This window comes from Cibotium barometz, chromosome 22, assembly GCF_041138505.1.
Source record: "Cibotium barometz isolate CiBa-2024 chromosome 22, ASM4113850v1, whole genome shotgun sequence".
Taxonomy (NCBI): Eukaryota; Viridiplantae; Streptophyta; class Polypodiopsida; order Cyatheales; family Cibotiaceae; genus Cibotium; species Cibotium barometz.
In genome coordinates, this window is record NC_141067.1 from 43396467 (window position 1) to 43418796 (window position 22330).

The following is a 22330-nucleotide window of genomic DNA, read 5'->3' on the forward strand; positions in this document are numbered from 1 at the left end:
ACCTTTCATAGACAATTATATTTATCACTGTGTTCTTCTTTTTGTTGTGGTATACATGTAGGTTGCTAGGGTTAGGTATATGTTGGCAAAGATACATATAGATAATTGTAGAGCTTTAAGATATTAATTTTGGATTTCAGCCAATGGAGCTTCAAAATGATAACAACTGCTCCAAAGATGTAGTGGCTGTGGATGATTCTTCCAATGAAGAAATAGCTTTGTCTACGTCGCTTGAGTTGATGAATGTTTGAGTTGCAAAACACCTTGCTCGGTCAAGGTCTCCATCTGGACAAACAAGCTCTAAACGTCTACAAACTATGGTGGATGTATACGACCGCACTGAGAAAAATTCAGTTGCTTGCAAGGAGTACTTAGAGGCCCTTTGGGATGAGAATCGTGGAAGTGGCAGCCAAAGTGGAGATACGTTAAGAAATGAGTTGACTCATCATCTCCATCGCATCCATGACTGTAGTGGTTGCATGGAGGCAAACCGACTAGAGATGATTTCTTTCATGGAGAACATGCATGTTCAAATCGGGGAATGTCTACGTGGATGTAATGGGCAATGTAAAGAACATGTAGATTCTCTAAAAGATCAAGTGCATGTTCAAATCGGGGAATGTCTACGTGGATGTAATGGGCAATGTAAAGAACATGTAGATTCTCTAAAAGATCAAGTGCGTACATTAGGCGTGGAAGTATTAAGCCTAAAGATATCTGTTAATGTAATGGGCAATGTAAAGAACATGTAGATTCTCTAAAAGATCAAGTGCGTACATTAGGCGTGGAAGTATTAAGCCTAAAGATATCTGTTAATTGACTTAATGCAATTATGAAAAAGATGTGCTGTGTTTTAGAAACCAGGGTAGTTGCTTAGAGATTTTGTGAGAGGGATGATGTTTTTTAATCAAGGGTCAAATTGTGTTCCAACTTTTATATTTGGCTCTTTATCTCGGTGATATATATGAAATTCCTGTTTTCTCAAGTTTAATACTTCTCTTCTATTATGTCTTCGCACTCTTATTTTCCATCTCTCAACATGTTTCAACTCTACCTTCCTCTCTCTCTCTCTCTCTCTCTCTCTCTCTCTTTCTATGTCATTGTCTGTCTCTTTGTCTATCTTAAGTATTATGTTGTTTGAAGTTAAAAAAAATAGTATTCGTTATTTTGTGTTTCGAAGGAGATTGAAGATGGCTAGGAGGTATACATACTTGAGTTCAAACCAAGTTCGTCAGCTTCGAATTTTGGATGCAACACGCATGACTCGCCGTACACATGCGTCATAGGCACACACACACATACACATATCTTCCAGTTGTTGTAGCATGTATGGTTTCAATGGATTACACGTACATGGACACATACGTACATGTACATACATACGAACACACATACATACATCTTTATACGTGTTTTTATGTAACGTGATGTGTGTAGCTGTAACGGAAAGGAAGGGTGATTTTATACATATTACTTTTACCTGTAATAATAAAAAGGGTCAATGCATGTGTGTGAAGGCCCTAAAGGGTAACCACTCTGCCCTTCCTCAATCGGCTTTTAAAAAAAGTAATTTTTGGGGGTATTTTTTTCTTTTGATTTTGCATTTTCACTCCCCCCCAGAAATTTGGAGCATTTCTGCAGCAGCAGTCTTGAAGACGAAGCTGCTGCAGTTTCTCCACCATCACCAAGACACGCGTTTGCTTCAAACCGTACCTTCTTCCTCTCGCTTTCATCTCCGCCCTGGTCTTGAGCTTTCTGCCTTTTTCTGTCTGTTTTCTTAGGGCTTCGCAGCAGACTTCCCCCCTGCTTCGCTTTCTTCCCAGCATTTCATATCTCAAAGAACACACATTTTCTGTAGATCTGCTTTTGCAGTGTTTCGTATCAGAGTCTGATCAGAAGGTTCAGGGTTTTGGATCGGAGCGCAGGAGGCTTTCTCTGCCCCCGCGTTTCGAATCTTTAACACTTTCCACCCGAGTTGAAGTCCCACCGTTGGTCGTTGCCTTCGTGTTGCATTCTACGGACGTTAATACTTCTCTCTCTCTCCTATCTCTGCATACTTTCTTTTGTTAATACCCCCCCTCTCTCTCTCTCTCTCTCCTATCTCTGCATACTTTCTTTTGTCAAAATTTTCTTAATCCCGCCATAGCCTGTTATGGGAAGCGCCTTCCAGCAGCTTGTCGGCCAGTTCCATATCAATTATCTCACAGGAAGCCTTTCTCAGAAACGGCAGAGGTTCTTTGTTGATAAATCCGTTAGAGGTTTGGGTGCAAATGTGTCTTTTCAGAGCACGGGCCCTTTCGCTCTCTTTAAAAGACAAGGTTTGAGCTCGCCACTTCTATCAGAGAGGCTTAGAAACAGGCCTGTGCAGAGAAATCTTCATACGAAGCTGCAATTGAGGTGCTGTGAAACAGGTGCAGCAGAGGCTTCTCCGTCTTCTTCATCTGTTGAGGTCATCAGATCAGAAGACTCTGCAACCACTGCCGCAGTCTCATCTTCAGGGCCAGCATTACGAGTCCCTTTTGATCTCAGAGAGATCGAGGTTGTACAATCTCTTCAAGAAGCGGAGAAGGAGCTTCTGAAGACCATAGCTCGTCCTGAGCCTTCGTCGTCTGCTGCTGTCACAGAAGTCGCCATGGAGCCATCTTCTACAGAAGAAAAGCCTTCCAAAAGAGTCCACGTTCTACATAAGAGAAGGCATGGAAGCACACCCACCATCGTCGAAGAGGCATCTGTACAGAATGCCACCAATGAGGAAGCTTTGCAGTTCCTGGGAGATGAAGACAAGGGCCTCCTGCAACAAATGTGGGATATTGTCAGGTTTGCTGGCCCTGCCCTGGGAATCTGGCTGTCTGGGCCATTGATGAGCTTAATCGACACAGCGGTCGTTGGCAACAACAGTTCACTTGAGCTTGCAGCTCTAGGTGCGTTCTATACATACATTATGACAACTCGATTGGAGTCGTTCATTTTCTTATAAATTTATAAGAATTGAAACTCGATTTAGTGATTTATGTGTGAAAATGCCATTACTAGGGTGAGCATGCCTTCGTACAGATGCCTGCAGTCAAACTTGAGCGACACGGGTAGAGGGGGTTTAAAGCCTTAACAATGCAGCTGTTAACAAGCTCGTTATTACATGCAATTTCAGGTCCAGGGACAGTGTTCTGTGACCAATTGTGCTACGTGTTCATGTTTCTCTCCGTGGCAACTTCCAATCTGATTGCTACTTCTCTTGCAAAGCAGGTTCGAATGAGTTCGTGTGTAGCATATTTCTCAATAATTTTAGGCATTTTATTTCACCCCTCTTGTCTTAGTAAGCCTAGGCATATTCATTGTGTATGGAATTATGGAATATAAGTAACATGTTGCATGGAAGAGTGTAAATTGAAAGGTGCAAGGTCTACCAATAGAGATGAATGGCCATGAGAGCTACGATATGAATGGGTGCACATTTTTCGGATTCAACTTTGACAGTTTCTGCAGTTCTCTTCCAGACTCTGAGACAGCACCACATCGTTTTCGAAAGATCTTCCTTCATCCAGAGCACCAAAGCACATGCACAGATAACACACAGGAAGCAGTAGGCGGCGGACCAACAACCCAACCATAGGCTTAACTGCACCAGATATCCTGCGAGTACGGAGATATAAATTGGGGATGCTCCTGAATGCGAGGCATCCCAACCCGTACGGCGTAGAGACCACCTTGCCCACGATGACCGACAGATGCTCTCCATGCCACACCAGGCATCCATCCGGACGTTCGGTGATCCACAGCCTGCCGCAGGGCTGGACTGGATCCAGACCCACACATCACCCTACTTGCTTATATCGGCCCCAGGCCTCTATTAATAACCCAATTTTTAATAGCTTTATGGGATCATTAATCCACTCTCCTAAGCCAACTGCTTACCCATGTTACACCCTAACCTGTTTCATGGCTGGTCCATGCTACTCTCACTTAATGCACACTTCTTCTCTGACCTTATTCTCCTCTTCCAATTGTAGTTTGATTCTCTTTGTGTCTCTTTCTGTCGTCGAAAGCTTTGGTGTTGTTATGTCTTGACAAGCCTAGGATTAGGGCTAGGGGCATGTGCTAACTTAGGATTAAGGTAAGGGTTAACCCATGATTAGGCTTAAGTGCTTAGCATCTGGGGCATGAGGACTTGGAGGGTTCACACGTGGGCTAAGGGTTCTAACAAGAAGAGGTCTAAATTGGCTAGAACTTATGTTTAATAGCTTAGGGTTAATAATTTATTGGCTAAAAGCTTATAAATAAAGCATGAAAGCTTATAAATAAAACCAGGGCTAATAATAGCCCGGTTACTACTATAGAAGTGACCTTGGAGTCACTTATTAGACATAAGAGGTGAAGTAGTCACACAGTGGCTTGGGGCTTCCAAGGAAGTATGCAAGATCTTGTGGCCATGGAGCTGAAGTATGTAAGCTCTTGTGGCCATGGAGCTGCAAGCAGGTTGGGGCCATTAATACCAAGCAGGATCGTGGCAATTAGACCTCAAGCTCGGGGGCATTGAATCTTCAGTTGGGTGGTGAGTTGCTAGTCACAATCCACCACGGTCATGCGATGCGTAGGATAATGTAGGGTCTATGAAACCTTGTCAGGGTTTCGGTTCTAGGTCAAATAATCCTTGGGTGTGGTCAGTGGAGATCTTACAGGTGTAGTGATATGTAAGCCTTGTCTTTCTTCTCCCTGAAACCTTGATTTTGCAATCACACCCTTATTCACATCCCACCTCTTGTTTTTATATGTGCGCCTGTATCGAAGGATGTTACGGAAAGATTTCTTGAGACAATTGTGCTGGCTTGGACCACTCCCTATTTTTTTAATTCCTCGGGAAACCTTTCTTGAACCCTCAGTTGGGTGGTGAGTTGCTAGTCACAATCCATCACGGTCATGCGATGCGTAGGATAATGTAGGGTCTATGAAACCTTGTCAGGGTTTCGGTTCTAGGTCAAATAATCCTTGGGTGTGGTCAGTGGAGATCTTATAGGTGTAGTGATATGTAAGCCTTGTCTTTCTTCTCCCTGAAACCTTGATTTTCCAATCACACCCTTATTCACATCCCACCTCTTGTTTTTATATGTGCCTGTATCGAAGGATGTTACGGAAAGATTTCTTGAGACAGTTGTGCTGGCTTGGACCACTCCCTATTTTTTTTTTCCTTGGGAAACCTTTGTAGCTGGTAGTGTATCTTCAAGAGGACACTCTTCCAGTATTTCCAAAGTCCCACCTTGTTATGGTGTGCTTTTGCGATGAGCTTTGGCCTTCCATGGTGATGTGGCCTTAAGTGCCACCTTATGAGTTCAGAATGAGCCCACCATCGAGAGTGGTTGTAACCCTTCTCATATGTTGCTGCAGGATGAGACTGGAGCAGCACATCATTTGTCTAGACTTCTTTTCGTGGCTTTGACCTGCGGAATTGGAATGTTCTTTCTTACAGGAGCATTTACTGAGCCACTTCTCAAAGGTAACAAGAATGATTATTGCCAATCGTAGCTCTGCTCACTTTACATATGATTATCAACCTGTTGTTGTGTGGTTTGTGTACAGGATTTACCGGGCCTCAAAATGTGGGTTTAGTTTCTGCTGCTTGTTCGTATGTGAAGGTACACGAATGGTCTATTTTATTAGCACTGGCTCCAAAGTAGCTTTCATCTTTTCTACTGTCTGATAATCTGATCTCTTCAACATTTAGTCAGTTTCTTGTAAGGTTTAAATACGCTTGATTTTTTGACGGTAAGAAGCAAGTTATTTCAGTCTTTAATTCTGCTCTACTAATACACGTTTGTCTTGGAAAGCATCGTAACAACATGAGTTGGCAGGAAAAATAAGATTCTCTTCATAGCAGCGTTAGAACAACTGTACTTACAGGAGACTGATTGGCATTACTTCAAAATTCTTCTTATTAGAGATGTAAGAGACAATGTTTGAATATGAGAATGCACTAAACAACATTTTCAAGGGGGATAGGATAAAAACATAATAGCCTTTTCTGATCACATTCTGCTAGGTTTCCTCGGAGAGGGATAAGCATATTATTTGTGTGCAAAAGTAAATTAGGGAAGGTTTAGGGTCTTGTCCTTGGACTCAATAATGCCTCAAATTGGAAGGTCCTGCCGTGTGAGCCTACTATTCAGATTTTGCTGAGAGTTTGTGTAGCATTTATTGGAGGTGACTATCCATTAGGGACATCTACGATGACTTGCATAGAAAAAAAGCCCACTGGCTATAAGTCACAAAGATAGGTTACAACAACAAATGTTTAAAAAAGATGGTCCTCAAAGAAGTTAGCCTGCAGAGGCTTCTCCTCTTTGTCCTTGTCTTTTCCTCTGTCTTTCTCCCCTTCATCTTTCTTCCTTTTGAGACAATCTTTAATCACGTGCTCCTTCTTGCAATAATAGCTAGATCTAAGAGTTCTCTACTATTTCTTATCCATCATGAAAGCCTGCTCGCGTGCACCACATCCACTAGGCAAGGGGGTGATGACAATGCTTAAGCATTGGAAACCTTTCCTTTACGGGAGAGAGCTCACAGTTAAGAGAGATCATCAGGCACTTAAATGGTTGCAAACCAGGCCTAGTGCCGAATGGAGTGATAGACAAGCTACATGGAGTTAGATCTTCCAACAGTTTGGAAGTATGATTGAATACATTCCTAGCAAGAATAACCTTGTTGCTGTTGTTTAAAGTCGTAAAGGCACAATTCAAAATTTGCAAGAGTCCAGTGTGCTTGAAATATAGGGGAAAGATCTCGACAGTATGAAGGCACAATACGAGGATTCTTTGGAATTCGGGACTCAGTATAGATTGGCTGTGCATTTAGAACCGGGTCACATACCATCCATGATGGATGGTTATTTTACAAGAATCGGCTATGCATGCTCAGGAAAAAGCGAGACACTTCTTCATGATGCCCGTGACTCGTCGGAGGTCATCGAGGTATCAACAGTACACTGGAGAAGCATTCTATTGGCCTAAGAAGAGACGGGATGTCTATCAACATGTCCAAGCATGCCAGATATGCCAGAAAGAGAAAGTTCCTCATACGAAATAGTCAGGGTTGCTTTAACCTTTGCCGGTTTCCGAAGGCCCTTCAATTCAGTAAATTTTGCATTTAGATCTCGTGCAAGTAAACGGCTATAGCTGAAGACATCGCTCGCGTGTTCATCCGCCATTGGTACCCCATAGGTGTAACATTAGACTGAGATCCCAAAGGTTACTTCAAATTTTTGGAACCATGTTGCACTTGTCGAGTGCATTTCATTTGCAGACAGATGGCTAGACAGAAATCTATAATCAGCTGGCATTTGATGTTCTCAAATCGTATTGCCTTGATAGGCAGTCAAAGTGGGAGCATTATTTTCCTTTGGTTGAGGCCATCGTCAACGACACTCATTCATCTAGCATTGGTCGGACTCCGTATGAGGTAGCATTTGGCCGCCGTTGCTTGTCGCTTCTTATGAGAATGGTGTCACCTTCCTTGGAGGTCAAGACCACCGAAATTTTTGAGATATCATTGAGTGTCAAGGAGTGCCTTGCCAAAGCACAGGAAACATACACTAGGCAAGCCAACAAGTCAAGACGAGATGTTAACTTTAAAGAAGGGGATTGGGTATATCTCCAGATAATGAAGCAGAGATTGAAGCAAGTGTGCAAACATTGTCTCAAACTCTCCTTTCATAGCTTCAAACCCTTTCCTATCATCAAAAAGATCAATGATGTCTCCATGAAGCTTAAGCTTCGAGATAGTTGGACTATGCATAATGCTTTCCATGTTTCTTGGTTGAAGCCCTACATTGGTCCAGCTTTGCAGGATATTGCAGTTGAGCAACAACTAGGCGTGGTTGACGAAGCCGAAGTTATTGAGCCTGAATAGATTCTCCTCCAAAGGTGGAAGAATGGATCCGATCGAAGACAGACAATTCTACACAAAGTTCAAGGACCATGGAACCCATGAAGGCGTATAGCTCGATGAAGTGTTCTTTCAAGAGTACCCTCAATTCCTGGCGGACTACTTGGAAGCCATGAACCTACCACCAAGCTAACGTGCTCTGATGCCGATAGGATTGTGGCTTCAGAGCAGGAGAACAAGTGTGGAGAATGGTACCTTAGCTTGCACAATTGAGAGTTGTTTAACAGCAATGGGAAATAGGAGATGTTAATATTGCAATGAAAAAGCCACTGCAAAAAATCTGTCAATTTCACAGATGCAAAAGATGTCATGAGTAAGGGCACAATCAGATATTGTATGATGGAAATATCAGAACTTAGAAGTAGCGAATAAATTGTTGTCTTGGAGGTTATGGTCTTGTTACAATGGTATCAAAGCTTACGCTTCCCTTAGATGTCTGAAAATGATTCCTCACATGGGGGATTAATTATTTGCTTAGGTAGTCGTATCAAAAGCCTCCCTCTTGGCTTTGCCTTTTGTTTATTTTTGGGGTGACTTGTCACATGCACCTTGCATTGGAATGCTATGTGACACACTGGCTTTGCATCTCAGAGCAACATGTTTACATTTACAGTAGGAATACCTTTTTTAGGAATATTTTGTCGTATGCCGGGGCTCCATAGTGAGCCCTAGTCTGGGACATGTCAGACACGAGCTACATAGGTCAGTCTCCATAACCATAGAGAGTCTGCATGTGTCAGTCCTCTTAGCCGCTTGGAGAATTCATCAGATAGGTTCATGTAGAGGTCAACCTCATCTTTAGCCTTTTGCATTAGCAACCAACCAAAGGCCAGCCCATGCCCATGGGGCATAGTAGGCAGCATAACCAGCCCATAGAAGTGGCGAAGGTCCAATCAGCAGCACCCAGCAGCAGGCCAACAGCATCAACAATGCTTAGAAGCATTAGTCGGCCAACATCAAGTGTTGCTCAGCATGTAGTTGGGGAAGTCGTGCAGTTGGCCAGCCTAAGTCTGGAACAGCAGCTGGTTGTGAAGTGCTCCATTCGGCCAGCATTAAAAAGGCAAAAGGGATGTTGTGCGCAGCATTTAATGCTGTAAAAATAGCTTTTTTTGTCCCATCAAAACAGGCCGACAGCATGAAGATAACCGACCAGCAGCATAAAATCATATATAAGCAAACGCTTCAGGAATAGCATAAATGATTCTTATCAAATCAAATTACAAGTAGTTCTCAAGAAGTGATGTGTGCCTAGAGCCTTTGGCCTTGTGCATACATTCAGCAAAGCAGCATTTTATTGTGCTACAGCCCCAAGGCTCCCCGAAGCAACATTCAGCCAGCATATGTGCATCCCTCCATTCTGGGTTTGCATAGTGGTCATTGAAGAGTTATCCCTCATTTAGCCTGTGTTCGGTCTACTTCGATAGTCTGATGTCGGATTAGCATGCACAGTGTAAACAGGTGAGACTTATTATTTCAATAAAGCTCTCGGGCACATTCACAAAAGTCACGTATTAGAGGACATGGATACATGTCCAACCATGAAAACTACTCCAGGAGATGGGGCAGGCTGATAAGCTCAATAGGCTAACAAAATGGCAAAACTCACTGTAATGTTGTTCTTGATCTTCTTCCTTCTTATCTTAGACCTTGCCCCACTTGATTATCTTTGTGTTTTGATTTTTTTGGCTTGAAGCATTAAAAGATGTATTTATGTGTCATTATGTCAAAAGTGTTTATGGACATTAAAATAAAGGCATGGTTTTTGTAGCAAGAGCATAAGCGAAGGGTTCAGTTACAATCAATGATTTTGTACCGTATTATTAATTTTTTTGGGTAATCATGGCTTCCTATGCTTTGATTGAGATGGTCATTTTTACGTTTGGTATTTATTGTTATTGATGCACGTGTGAATACTTCATGATGTGAATTTGCTTCTTCCTGCAGATTAGGGGTTTTGCATGGCCTGCAGTATTAGTTGGCATGGTCGCACAGAGTGCAAGGTAAATTCTTCCTCTCTGGCTTGCTAGAAAAAGCATCAGGCTTCCTTTGCTAGCAGTCTTGCATCTTTTTTTGTGCATGCGCTTTTGCTATTGCAAGCCTGAATTCACTTCAACAGCAGCAAAGCATGTGAGAATGATGGTGTAAGAAGAGAACATTTCCAAAACAGTCAGAGTTAAACTTACATTCTCAACGTAAAACTTTCTTCTTCATATACCTTCATGCAAGTCATTTTTTATGTGAGGGGATGATCCACAGACTCGCATCTCTTCAGGCTGTCCCATCTGGAGAACAATGCTGCCGATAAAAGAGGTACAGAAGCTAAACAAGAAGTTAGACAACACGTGGAATGAACTGACAAAGGAGCTTCACACCATCAAGGAGTTGCAAGAGCAAGATATCAAAGTGAAGGCCATGTAACTGGAATTACAGGGGTGTAAGGAAGAGCACACAACTCTTAGGGAAGCAAAGGATGGTGAGATGAAAGCCATGGAGCTGGAAATGCAGGGTTACAGAGAGGAACTCTTGGCCCTCAAGGTGACCAAGGAGAAGGAAGATGGGGAGTGGTCTATGCCCGAGGCTTTCTCCCTAGAGATTGCATGGCTGAAGGAGGCGAATGCCAAGCTCCAAGCCGAGCTGGCTGAAGCAAAGAAGGCACTTGACAAAGGGGTGGAAGAAGTACAAGCCACCAAGGAAGTAGTGGCAGCCGAGAAGGAGGCACTAAAAGAAAGGCTCGCAGCAAACATAAACCAATGGATGCAAGCGAGATCATGGTGGACACTCTTGAAGAAGACCAAAGAAGGCAGTGCAAGGCCCTGAATGTTGGGGTCACACTGCACGGGTCTCCCAGTGGGAGCATCACCTCAAAAAGACATGGGAAAACTATGTGGAATGATGGGGATAAGTGAGGTTCCAACATACATACATAGATGCTTGGAGGGTGGGCAAGGAGACATCCAAAGAAAATCCTCTTATCGTGAAGTTTGGGGATGCACAAAAAAGAGGGATTTCATGCAGAAAAGGAGGGAGCTCAAGAGTCAAGAAGGTCACCAAACACAAGGTGTATCTTGAAGATGACCTTACACCAATCAAGGCAACATAAAAGAAGATAGGCATGATAGAGGTGAAGAAAGCTCGGGATGAAGGTAAATGGGCAGCCTATAGAGATGGGAGAGTGATTATCCGAGACCTACACCCCAAATAGGAGTGCAGGGTCTGTGGGACCAAAGGAATCTTGGACATGGTAGTATGGAATTTCAACGGCACCGTATGGTCTGATCCAGGAAGCTTCTCAGAGTCTTTTGCAGACACGGATGTCATCTTCTACACAGAGGCACACCAGAGCCCGGGGAGGGAACTACAAGATGTAGCAAGGTATGTATGGGAGTCCACCTACAGAGGAGAGACGCGGACATGTGGGGGAATTAGAGGATCTAGGGGAGTAGCAGTATTATTCCGATCACACCTTCGGACCATACTTTTTGTGATCCAAAGAGATGAGAAGGCTAGATACATGTGGTCTATGTAGCAGTGTGTTATTTTCCCCCAGACATTTCGAGGTTTGCTCCTACAGATGGCCAATCACCATACTTAGCATTGTACACAGAGATCTTGGAGTTTGCAACTCAAGGGGAGGTACTACTTGTGGGGGACTTTAATGCCATGATGGAATGCACAGCTCAGTCTTTGACTTGAGCAGGACCACATCATCTTATAGGACTTGGACACAGAGGAGATGGGGTATTAGAGGTGTTGTATGGATGAGGGGGCCATTAAAGCTTATGGTAGATTCTTTTTGGAGCTGGGGGAAAGCAGCACATGGCCTCATCATTTAGAACGGTCTCACTAGATGGCCATCCTCCGGGGGACTAACTTGCTTTCCCCACAACGGCGGATCGAGTACCGTTGATTATTTCATGGACACACTAGGTTTGATTCCAGATATCCTCACCTTTCACATCCAACCCAAACCCTTGGGGGCTGATCACGTTTGCCTAACCTTCTCCGTAGTCAGCTCTACGCCATCGTGCTAGAGCCATGGACAAGCTCTAGCAAGATGTCCCATCTGCCAGCAAATGAAGCATTGGTCGGGTAGGCTAGAGTACTCCGCTCTCTGTAAAATAGGAGCTTGCCGGAGGCAAGGAAGCGTTATGACATGGGGGACCGACTTCGGAGAGGCTATGCATACATGCGGAGAGGGCATCCCTGCCGTCCGTGCTAGAACTGAAGCGGCAAGGGGGGGGTGTTAGCAGTCATCTCCTGTCTGTACATTATCTCACAGGGGCCTTTGTTGTGGGTGTGCCCGCCCAGGAGCATTGCTCAATGTTCCTCCATTTTCCCCCACTTTCCGTATTTTTTCCCCTGTTTTTTCATGGTTGTGGGGCTGTTATTTGCTGGCCGCGTGGAGCTGTGTTGGCCGACTTGAGCCTTGTACCTGGCCGATTGTTGGTCGACTGCTTGATGCAGTTCTGAGCTTGTCCAGCAGCCAGTCGGCTGCCTTTTTGCTGCCCACTCCATTGTGTATTCTGGGATTTTTCTTGTGTGTATATAGTAGAGTTACACAGCTTCTCTCTCTCTCTCTCTCTCTCTCTCTCTCTCTCTCTCTCTCTGTGATATGCAACGGAAGTCTTTGTATTGGAAGATCCTGTCACACAAATGCTCACACCGTCTTCTGTATCCTGAGTTTCGTGAGTTTAGCAATCCATTTCAATACTTCAAACTTTAAAGAGATGAGAGAGAGATATATGAGAACTGTACACCAGATTGGGTCCCGAATTACCCACTGAAGGGCCCCCTATCCCGATAACGAGATAGTATTTGCTTTATTTCTTTAGAGAGAATGACTGTGGACTGTAGATAAGCCAAACGCAAGATCTCGGAGGATCGGAGAGTGGCTGATCTGTACACTGCTGTAGAAACACCTCGATGACCTGATCTCGAGCCTATGCACTCTTCCCAAGGGCATGAGGAAGGGCTGCACACCTGAGGCTGAGAGAAGAAGAAGGTGGACTGTTCTACACTATGTTAGAATGCTGAAAACACTTATGAATGCTGTGTCACCTTCACCAGATGACTGCTGCATGCATGGATGATGCACAGAAGGCTGGATACTGATGCAAACTGCAGATTCAGGGCTGGAAACTGCTGTAGACTGTTGATCCAGGGCTGGAAACTGCTGTGGACAGAAACGCAGACCTGTAGGGTTGCTGATGGACTGAAACGCAGAGGTTTTTGGGGCTGCTGGGCAGAAACTGCAGGGTACTAAGGCTGCTGGACAGAAACGCAGAGGTATTCTGCTGCTGGACAGAAAAACGCAGGGTACTGCAGGCTGAATGCTGGCGTTGATCTGAGGCTTGACAGTATGCTGAATTAGAGACTGTAGAGGACTGAATCAGGGCTGCTTTGATGCTGAAAACAGGCTGATTGGAGGCTGATAGCAGGTGCCTAGGGTTGTATGAAGCAAGGGGTTCTCAAGGGCTGGAGAAGCAAGCTTATGAGCTCCAAGGGCTGGATTAGTCTAGGGCTGAAGGCAAGAATGCTCCTAGGGCTGAGGAGGAGAGCTCTTAGCACAATGAAGACTGAATGAGAAACTAAGCTCTATGCAAGCCTGTTTATACTAACTGGAGGTTGGTCATTTAATAAAGTTTTATATTTATAAATGCCCAATAATGCAAATAATGCTAAATAAATACTATTAAATATGGAAAAAATACCAGATAAATCCCAGTAAATTCCCTAAGGCTTCGGGGAGGTTCTGAATGATGCACAGGCATATGAATGCATATTATGCAGGATGCAGAGTGCTTTCTGATGCAAACCCTAAGGCTTCTATCGACTCTACATGCATGAATGATTCTCTCCAAGTGGGTTAAGGGACTTGAGTGACTGACTGACCCACTAAGGCTGAGGAATGACCTACGTAGCTCGTGCCTGACTTATCCTGGACTGAGGATGTACAATGGGGTCACGGCGTACGACAATTATCATCCTATTGGGTTCTAAAACTGTACAACTGTTGCACTTCTGATGATGAGCCATCTTGTCACCATGCACTGAGTGCAGAGTGCATGTGACACTCTCTCTCTCTCTCATCTGTGTTTTGCTCTCTATAGCAGTTGTCTTCATTTCTGCTGTGCAATCTGACATGGTATCAAAGCCCCAGGTGGCTTGAAGGTTCGAGACTTTGGAGAGTTTGCGGGACTGTTACTTAAAGACCTTGGAGCTTGCGGGACTGCTAGTTTTTTGGTGCTGATTGGAGATTTCTTGGGCTGTTCGGGACTTGGAGATTGGGTAGAAGGCAGCTATCACCATTGGATAGCCACCTTGCATATTAGTCGCAGCCTCTTCTTCTTTTTTTTCTCCCACCCACCCTCCCTTCACAAGACCAAAGTAACCCCCCCGAGCTTGAGATGGCTAAGAAGCACGTCAAGATCCCAACACTCCCCACGTTCCCGGTGGACCGACAGTTGGACGGGAACAACTATGGCATATGGAAGGTAATGATGGAGTCTGTTTTGGAGTCTTATGACTTGGCTGATTTCATTGTTGTTGGTGTTCCACGGTCGGAGTTGGAAGACGGAGAGTTTGCCCTCTATATGGAAGGAACGGGAGGCTAAAGCACAGTTATGGGATCGTGTCAATACCCGCGTCCGTTCTTTCATCTTTCTAAATTGCACACCATAGGTGATCAACCATATAAAGCATATGACGCTGGCTAGAGGGATTTGGCTTCTCCGTACAACAGGGTATCACCCATGAAGAGGATCTCCTTGGAAGTTCAGATGCGGGTGATGAATCCTGCAAAGTCGTTGACGATGTGGGAGCACATCAACAAGTTGCAGGCTCTTCAGCAGGAGGTTCTTCAGGCTAGGAAGGAGATATCTTTAGAGGACATGGCCATCACTTTGCTGTCTCATCTGCCCTCTTAGTACTCAGCTTTCTACTCCTCTTTGATCACTAGTGGCAAGCTCAGCACCATCACATGGGAGGAGCTTGTGCCTATGGTCTTGGATGAGGAAGAGCGTTTTACGAACCCTCCACAGGGTGGAGGTTCTGAGGCCACGACTAGCCAGTGGTCGCAAGGCCGCAATAAGGGCAAAGGGAAGTGTTCACAGGAGAAGTCTTTCGAGAAGGAGCCCGACGTGGATCGTGATGCCTTGAAGACAAAGAGTAACAATTGTGGCGAGAAAGGCTATTATTGGAGGAAATGTCCTAAGCGGAGCACTGAGAATGGTGCAGATTCCTCAGCAGTAACCGTGAAGACTTCGGCTTTTGTGCAGTTGGAGACTATGGACACCGGCGTTTCATCTTCTTCAAGCAGGGAGGCGGTTGGACTCACCACTAGGGACACTCGGGATTGGATTCTAGACAGTGGTGCTTCCAGGCACATGACTCCTTCTCGAGAGTTATTACAGGAGACACACAGGTCACACCTTGATTGGTGACGAGTCCACTATCCCTATTCACAGTGAGGCACACATGAGGTTTGCAAGACTGGTGTACGGGCGGAGTTTGAGAAGCATTTTGTTGCTCTCCGAGACAAAGCGACAGGCCAGGTTGTATGGGAAGGCGGAGTGGAGAATGGGATTTGCAAACTCTCAACACTCTCTCTTACAGGTTCTCAGTTTGGTGATGTGTGGCAGTTTCGTCATGACCACTAGGCTTTCCGGCACCAGATGGTGGATGGCTTGCCAGATGTTTGCAGCAGTAGGTAGGAACATTCCAGTTCTTGCGTTCATCAGTCAGAGGAGCCTTTACAGGTGAACTATGCTCTAACGTCTTGTATCAATCGGGACGAAGAGCCTCTTGCAGTTGAGGAAGCTCTTTCCCATGGGACTTGTAGGAAAGCCAAGCAAGTGGCAGATGGTGACTTGCAGGTGGAGGTGAATGTTGAGTAGCCTCTAGGCTTTGAGGTTCCAGGTTCAGAGGGGGTGGTTTACAGGTTTCCGAAGGCCTTGTATGGTCTTCAGCAGGTTCCCAGGACTTGGCATACCAAAGTTACAGTTGATGATCCTTGTGAGCATGTTGATGCCTCTTTGTTTCGTAAGCGGTTTGGTTCATTGATTTGGTTGCTGAACACCAGATTGGACTTGAGCTTCCCGGTAGGGCTGTTTGGCTGTCTTTTTGTTGGCCGACCAACATAGGGGGGGTGGTCCCGTACCCCCACTCCATTTTGTATTCCGGGATTTTTCTTGTGTGTATATAGCAAAGTTACACAGCTTCTCTCTCTCTCTCTCTCTCATCTGTGTTTTGCTCTCTACAGCAGTCGTCTTCATTTCCGCTGTGCATTTTTACTGCGCGGGCGTTGGGGGGGGGGGGGGGGGGTAATTCCATCACTCTTCTGATAACACCACCTATCACCGGGAGGAGGGGAATGTATCCCTTCTAAGAAAGTAGACTGTCATGGGAAAGCCTAACATGCTAGCCAGAGAGTTCGGACGCTGGGTTGAAGCCGTGCTGCCACCTCGTAGAGAAGGCCTAGGCTGTGCGTAGTGTGATGGGGTTCAGCTGCGTGACTGTGTTCGATGCTGTAGGCGAATCAAACTCAACTTGGTAGTGTCCACGCCCCAAAAGATGAATATCAATGATGTTTCTGGGCTTGCTGATAAGGCTTGCTTGTACAAGATCCTTGAGCTGTCCACGCGCCAGGCGGCTACCCACAATCTTGTAGACCAAGGTGGAGGGCTCGAGGGAGGCGATTGCCAAAGCAAGGAGCTGGAGGTCTTCTTCTGAGAAGGAAAGGCAAGGGACAGCGGCCTTGGCTGGGGATGACGGAGCGGCTGCCATGGAGTCCTCTTGGGGGAGAGAAGACTAGAAGACGCCAAAACTTGTCACAAAAAAACTGCCTGAAAGCTGCAAAACACATGACACAAAGAAGAGGCTGAAGAGAATAGGGTTTGGGTGATGGGGATGGGGGTGTGGGTGTGGGTGTGTGTGTGCTGAAAATGGGGGCAGAAAGGTGTGGATGGCAAGGAGGGCGGGGCTGGCAGAGGAGGGAAAGCTTACCGGTTGCAGGCGAACTCCACAATGTGGTGGGCGAACAAACTGAGGTGAGGAGGCGGGAGGTGTGTGAAAGAAAGGGGGTGACCAAGAATCAGACGGGCGGAAGGCTCAGGCTGGGGCAGGAGCAAACGGTGAGAAGGAAGAAGGCAGTAGGCAGTAGGACCGGGGGTGAACACATGATAGCAAAGAGGTAGGCAGCAGGAGGGAGGCGGAAGCTGGTGAAGGGAGGGAAGTGCGAGGGGGCAGCGAGGCGAGGAAGGTGGTGCTGGCGAGGGAGAGCTGGTGCGCAGTCGGGGGGGAGCTCTGGCTGCTGTCATTTCGGCAGTTTTGTGAGCACATCCTTCCCTTACTGGTGGTATTATGTCATTCTGCACATTTTTGTGGTTCTGCATTTGTTCACACCTTGTTCCATTCTCGAATTGCTAAAGATTCTTTCCTGAGCTGATTGCTAGTTGTGCTTTGCAGTCTTGGCATGAAGGACTCGTGGGGCCCATTGAAAGTTTTGGCTGTGGCCAGTTTTGTAAATTTATTTGGTGACATTGTGCTTTGTACCTGTTTGGGGCACGGTATTGCTGGTGCTGCATGGGCAACCATGGTTTCCCAGGTATCCCAACTTTATCTTTTGCAAGTGGTACTGGTATTTAATGCTTTTACAAAATCTGGGAAAGGCTGTTTTCCTAAGCCTGGAAGTTTGTGTGTTGTATCAACTACAGTATATAGGTGGCTATTTGATGCTGAGATCACTTGATAGGAAAGGATACAGCCTTGATCTATGTGTTCCATCAGCCAAGGAGCTAGTGCATATGGTTGAGATAGCTGCTCCAGTCCTTCTGACAATGCTTTCAAAGGTCTGCATTATTCGTTATAAGCGTGCTATTTTTCTCAAATATATCAATTCTGTGTTTCTTGACATGTAAATATAAAGGGTGTCACATTCAAAGGATATCTTCAAATCATGACAGACTGAGTGATGTTCTGACTGTTCAGGTATCATTTTATGCATTTATTACATTTCTGTCTACGTCCTTGGGAGCTGTAACTCTTGGTGCCCATCAGGTACATTTTACTGCTTTTTTTTTTCATTAACTTTTTAGTCCACATTGTATCAAACTTTTGGACTAACTTTGGGGTTACACTAGGTAATGATAGGTATATACTCCACGTGTACTGTATCTGGTGAGCCGTTATGTCAAACTGCTCAGTCTTTTATGCCTGCCCTTATCCAAGGGAAATATCCAAACCTGAAAAAGGTATGATTTGGCAGTGTGTATAAAGGGAAGCTATGTAATTGATGATGTTTTATGCTTTATGCTGCTGTTTTTGTCCTCCATCACTTTTCAATGTTGTTTGCGATTGGAACAGCATATCAATAATTTGTCATGCTGTGATCCTAGGCACAAATGCTACTGCGATCACTTCTCTTGATTGGTGCTCTGTGCGGAGTTATCCTTGGGTGCTTTGCCATCTGCTTCCCTTGGGTCTTTCCTCAAGTTTTCACCAGAGACATTGCTGTGATCAATCAGGTATGCAAGATTCTACGCAATTGCTCATCTTTTTCCTGCTTTTCTGTGTTGGCTCTGAGAGTTTGTATGGAGGGCCAAGAGGTATCCCATGGACTCTAGATTCTTTCATACAGTAGTTTTAAATGCTTTGGAAGTATATATCGTAAGTGACAAGCTGAGTCTTTTTAATAATCAATCGCTATTTGTTACTTTCAGATGCGAGCAGTCACTGTGCCATTTTTGTGTGCTCTTGTGATCACACCACCTTTGCTCTCCCTTGAAGGGACATTATTGGTAAAATGTTTTTTTGGCAATTATCTCCTGCCCTTAGCCTTTTTTTTGGGGTTTTTTTTTTGTTTTTTTTGCTTTTATATATATATATATATTCTGAGCAGTGAAGTGAGGGGGCGCTACCCTTACATCCTCCTGAAAAAAAAAGACAGCCAAAATTAAAAGTCTTACTGACCAGTTAAGTACCATATATGCCTGATATTTTAAGCGAGGGTGTTGACTTTAAGAAAGCTGAGTGGTCTTTGCTCCTGCTGCGAAATGACATGCGTAATGCAATCGAGAGCAATCGACACGCGTAAGCATGCGGTCATCTACAAGAAGAGAAGCCCATTATGAGCTGGCAAGAGCAATCAACACGCGTGCACCATGCAACAAGAGCAATCGACACGTATAATGCATGCGGACATCTTACCTTGGAATAATATTGCGAAGATACCTTGGAATATACCACAACCAAAACAAACATGTTTGCCACATATTGGGATCTTTGTTTTCCATTGAATCTATCATCAAAGCTAATCCATAATCAGGAGCTCCCTGTTAGTCTGTGTATAGCCCCTTGAGCCCGTACGCACTCCCCTTTTCCCTAGCCACCTCTGCATCCCACCTGTTGCACTGTCCTTTGCCCCCCAGCTTGCACTGCCTCCTCCCCCCGTTTCTTGGCTCCCTTCACTCATTGGTCAACGTTTGGTAGTTGGATAGCTGTTTCTGGTTTTCCCCACTCCATGGCCCTTCATCTTCCCCGACTGAGGCCGCATTCAATGGCACTTTATTGGAAGCGGAACTTCTACTCCTGTCTACATCAGTGGCTTAGTTAGAAGCCACTGCTGTGATTTGCAAGGGTTGAAGGGTCGGTAGTAGACCTGCATGGGGCAAGATTTGGGACCTCCTGCAAGCCGTGTCATTGGCGAGTAGGGACGGATTGCCGACATCCAGTTCCTTAGAAGCAACTACACCAGGGCTGAGTTCGACACAACTGGCTTGGCATAAAGAGTCCTGTAGGAGAACCCCATCGCGTTACTACACAATGCCATGCATACTTCGCTTGATGGTGACATGGCTTAACTCAACTAGGATTTGCGGTTGGCTTACCGGGCCTGCCTAAAGAGTAAGATGAGCTTCTCCCGGAAGCCTTGCTGTACTTGATCCAGTCCTAAGCCTACTTATTAGGAACATTGATGATGCTTAACGCAATGAATAGATAGAGAGAGATTAACTGTTTTTTCATTATATCACTATGATACAAAAAGATGTATATGTCTGGACAACTGCAATGGCCTTTGGCCTTCCAAAATGGACTGAATTCTTGACCAAAAGACCTTGATGACTGACTATGACCTGCCACCAACTTGGGATCAGATGCTTATGATTGAACTATTACTTGCTAATTATAGGCTCATGGGAGAACCCCAAAAGCAATCCGACTGGCCAGCAGAGACAAGCACAAAAAATCATTTAAATATCATGTAATGTTCTGCTGACTCCCCTGTATGGCGCTCATGACCTGGCCGACTGGTGCTTTTGGACTTGCTTCTTCTTCCTTACCTGAGCCTGCTAGTGCCCTAAATCTACTGCAATACTCAGGGATTAGCCGTATCCATGTGTGTGCACGTGACATTCCCTCATGCGAAACTTGATGATGGGTTGGAAACTTGTCATCCTTCCTCCGTGGACTACTAACTATGTACTTTGACTGCTTGACTTGTGGTACTTTAACTGAAAACCTGTTACTCCTTTGATTCCACTCCCAAGTCTGGCTTGAGAACTATGCATCTTTTCCACTTTGTCCCCATGCCTGCAATTCCTTTCCCTTAACATAGCTATGGTCTCCTGCTGAGAATGATCATGCCTGATGCTCCACCTTTGGAACTGATATGAGAGCCAATGGTATGCTCCTTTGATCACACAACTCTCAAGGAATGTTTTCCTTTGGCCCCACATTTGGTATCAGAGCAAGTGCTGTCCCCGCCAGAGAAAACCGTTGCCCACAGCCCCTGTGGTGTCAGATTTGCGTTCCTGCCCTGGCTCCTTGCCTCTGTTGATTCGGTCTGCCCAGTCTTAGCCTCGCCGGCAGCGCTAGTGTCCGGAGAACCACTGCCGAGCCTAGCCCAGCCTGCGGCACTTGACCGCTCAGCTTAGCCCTTTGGGGGGCAAGAACTTGGGCAGCGCAGGGTGGCAATGGACTGAGCTCAGCCCCTTGAGGCCTTACTTAGGACACTCTGAATTTTGGCCGCCTTTGTGAATGCAGACCAAACCGAACCCGGAGATTTTCGACCCCACGACCATCTGCACATTGGTTTTTTTGGAGCTTTTGCACGTGCACCTTGACATTGACCCTCTTCACGTTGTCGTTGGGCACTTCTGTGTCGGTGCCTCGACATCACCGATAAAATCTGTGTGTGTGTGGCGATTCCTTGTCAAGATAAGGTCATCTACAGAGAAAACAATGGCCATATACTTTCCTTGCTCACAGAAGACATACAAATTTGCATTTGAAGGGCTACGTAATAGACCAATACTCACTAAGTAAGCAGCAACCCTTTGGTACCATGCTCGTGGGGGCTCTTTCAGCCCGTAAAGTGCCTTCCGTAACTTGCAAACTTTGCTTTTGAAATCGGGAACCACAAACCAGGTGGCTGTTCCACAGAAATCTCCTAGTTGTAGAAGCAAAAGTTTCCTGAAAGTCAAAACCTTAACTTAAGCAAAACCTTTGGTGACCAGTCATGCCTTGTACCTTTCCAAAGTACCATGAGATGTGTATTTTGCTTTGAAAACCCACTTAGTGCCAATTACCTTGTGTCTTGGAGAACAATGTACAAGGTCCCACATGTGGCTTTTCAAGATGGAGTCGTATTCTGCTTGCATGGCTACTATCCACTTCAAATCCCCTTGTGCTGTAACAAAGGTGGTAGGCTCCTGAATCTTGAGTACCTCTGTCATGAGAGAAAAATTCACAAGATTCTCCCAAGCACTGCTGTGATATGCAACGGAAGTCTTTGTATTGGAAGATCCTGTCACACAAATGCTCACACCGTCTTCTGTATCCTGAGTTTCGCGAGTTTAGCAATCCATTTCAATACTTCAAACTTTAAAGAGATATGAGAGAGAGAGATGAGAATTGTACACCAGATTGGGTCCCGAATTACCCCCATTGAAGGGCCCCCTATCCCGATAACGAGATAGTATTTGCTTTATTTCTTTAGAGAGAATGACTGTGGACTGTAGATAAGCCAAACGCAAGATCTCGGAGGATCGGAGATCGGCTGAACTGTACACGGCTGTAGAAACACCTCGATGGCCTGATCTCGAGCCTATGCACTCTTCCCAAGGGCATGAGGAAGGGCTGCACACCTGAGGCTGAGAAAAGAAGATGGTGGGCTGTTCTAAGCTATTTTAGAATGCTGTAAATGCTTATGAATGCTATGTTACCTTCACCAGATGACTGTTGCATGTATGGATGATGCACAGAAGGTTGGATATTGATGTAAACTGATGATTCTGGGCTGAGAACTGCTGTAGACTGAAAGGCAGACCTGCAGGGATGATGCTGGACTGAAACGCAGGTGTGCTGCTGCTGGACAGAAACTGCTGCTGAACTGAACTGT

General features: G+C 45.3%; 1 protein-coding gene across 2 annotated transcripts in view; it reads left to right on the forward strand.

The window, feature by feature from the left end:
- The first annotated feature begins 1612 nt into the window (after positions 1–1612).
- The window catches only part of LOC147626631 (protein DETOXIFICATION 46, chloroplastic-like), a 37150-nt gene continuing 16432 nt past the window's right edge, over positions 1613–22330 (forward strand). The window contains exons 1-11 of one of the 2 annotated variants that reach the window (XM_086816693.1): positions 1613–2921; positions 3149–3243; positions 5380–5488; positions 5572–5627; positions 9877–9932; positions 17398–17536; positions 17646–17780; positions 17920–17988; positions 18072–18182; positions 18327–18455; positions 18651–18728. In XM_086816693.1, the coding sequence (XP_086672819.1) occupies positions 2153–2921; positions 3149–3243; positions 5380–5488; positions 5572–5627; positions 9877–9932; positions 17398–17536; positions 17646–17780; positions 17920–17988; positions 18072–18182; positions 18327–18455; positions 18651–18728 (1746 nt within the window). In that variant the 5' untranslated portion in view covers positions 1613–2152. The remainder of the gene's footprint in view (positions 2922–3148; positions 3244–5379; positions 5489–5571; positions 5628–9876; positions 9933–17397; positions 17537–17645; positions 17781–17919; positions 17989–18071; positions 18183–18326; positions 18456–18650; positions 18729–22330) is intronic. The other variant, XM_086816694.1, reaches the window with a different exon arrangement.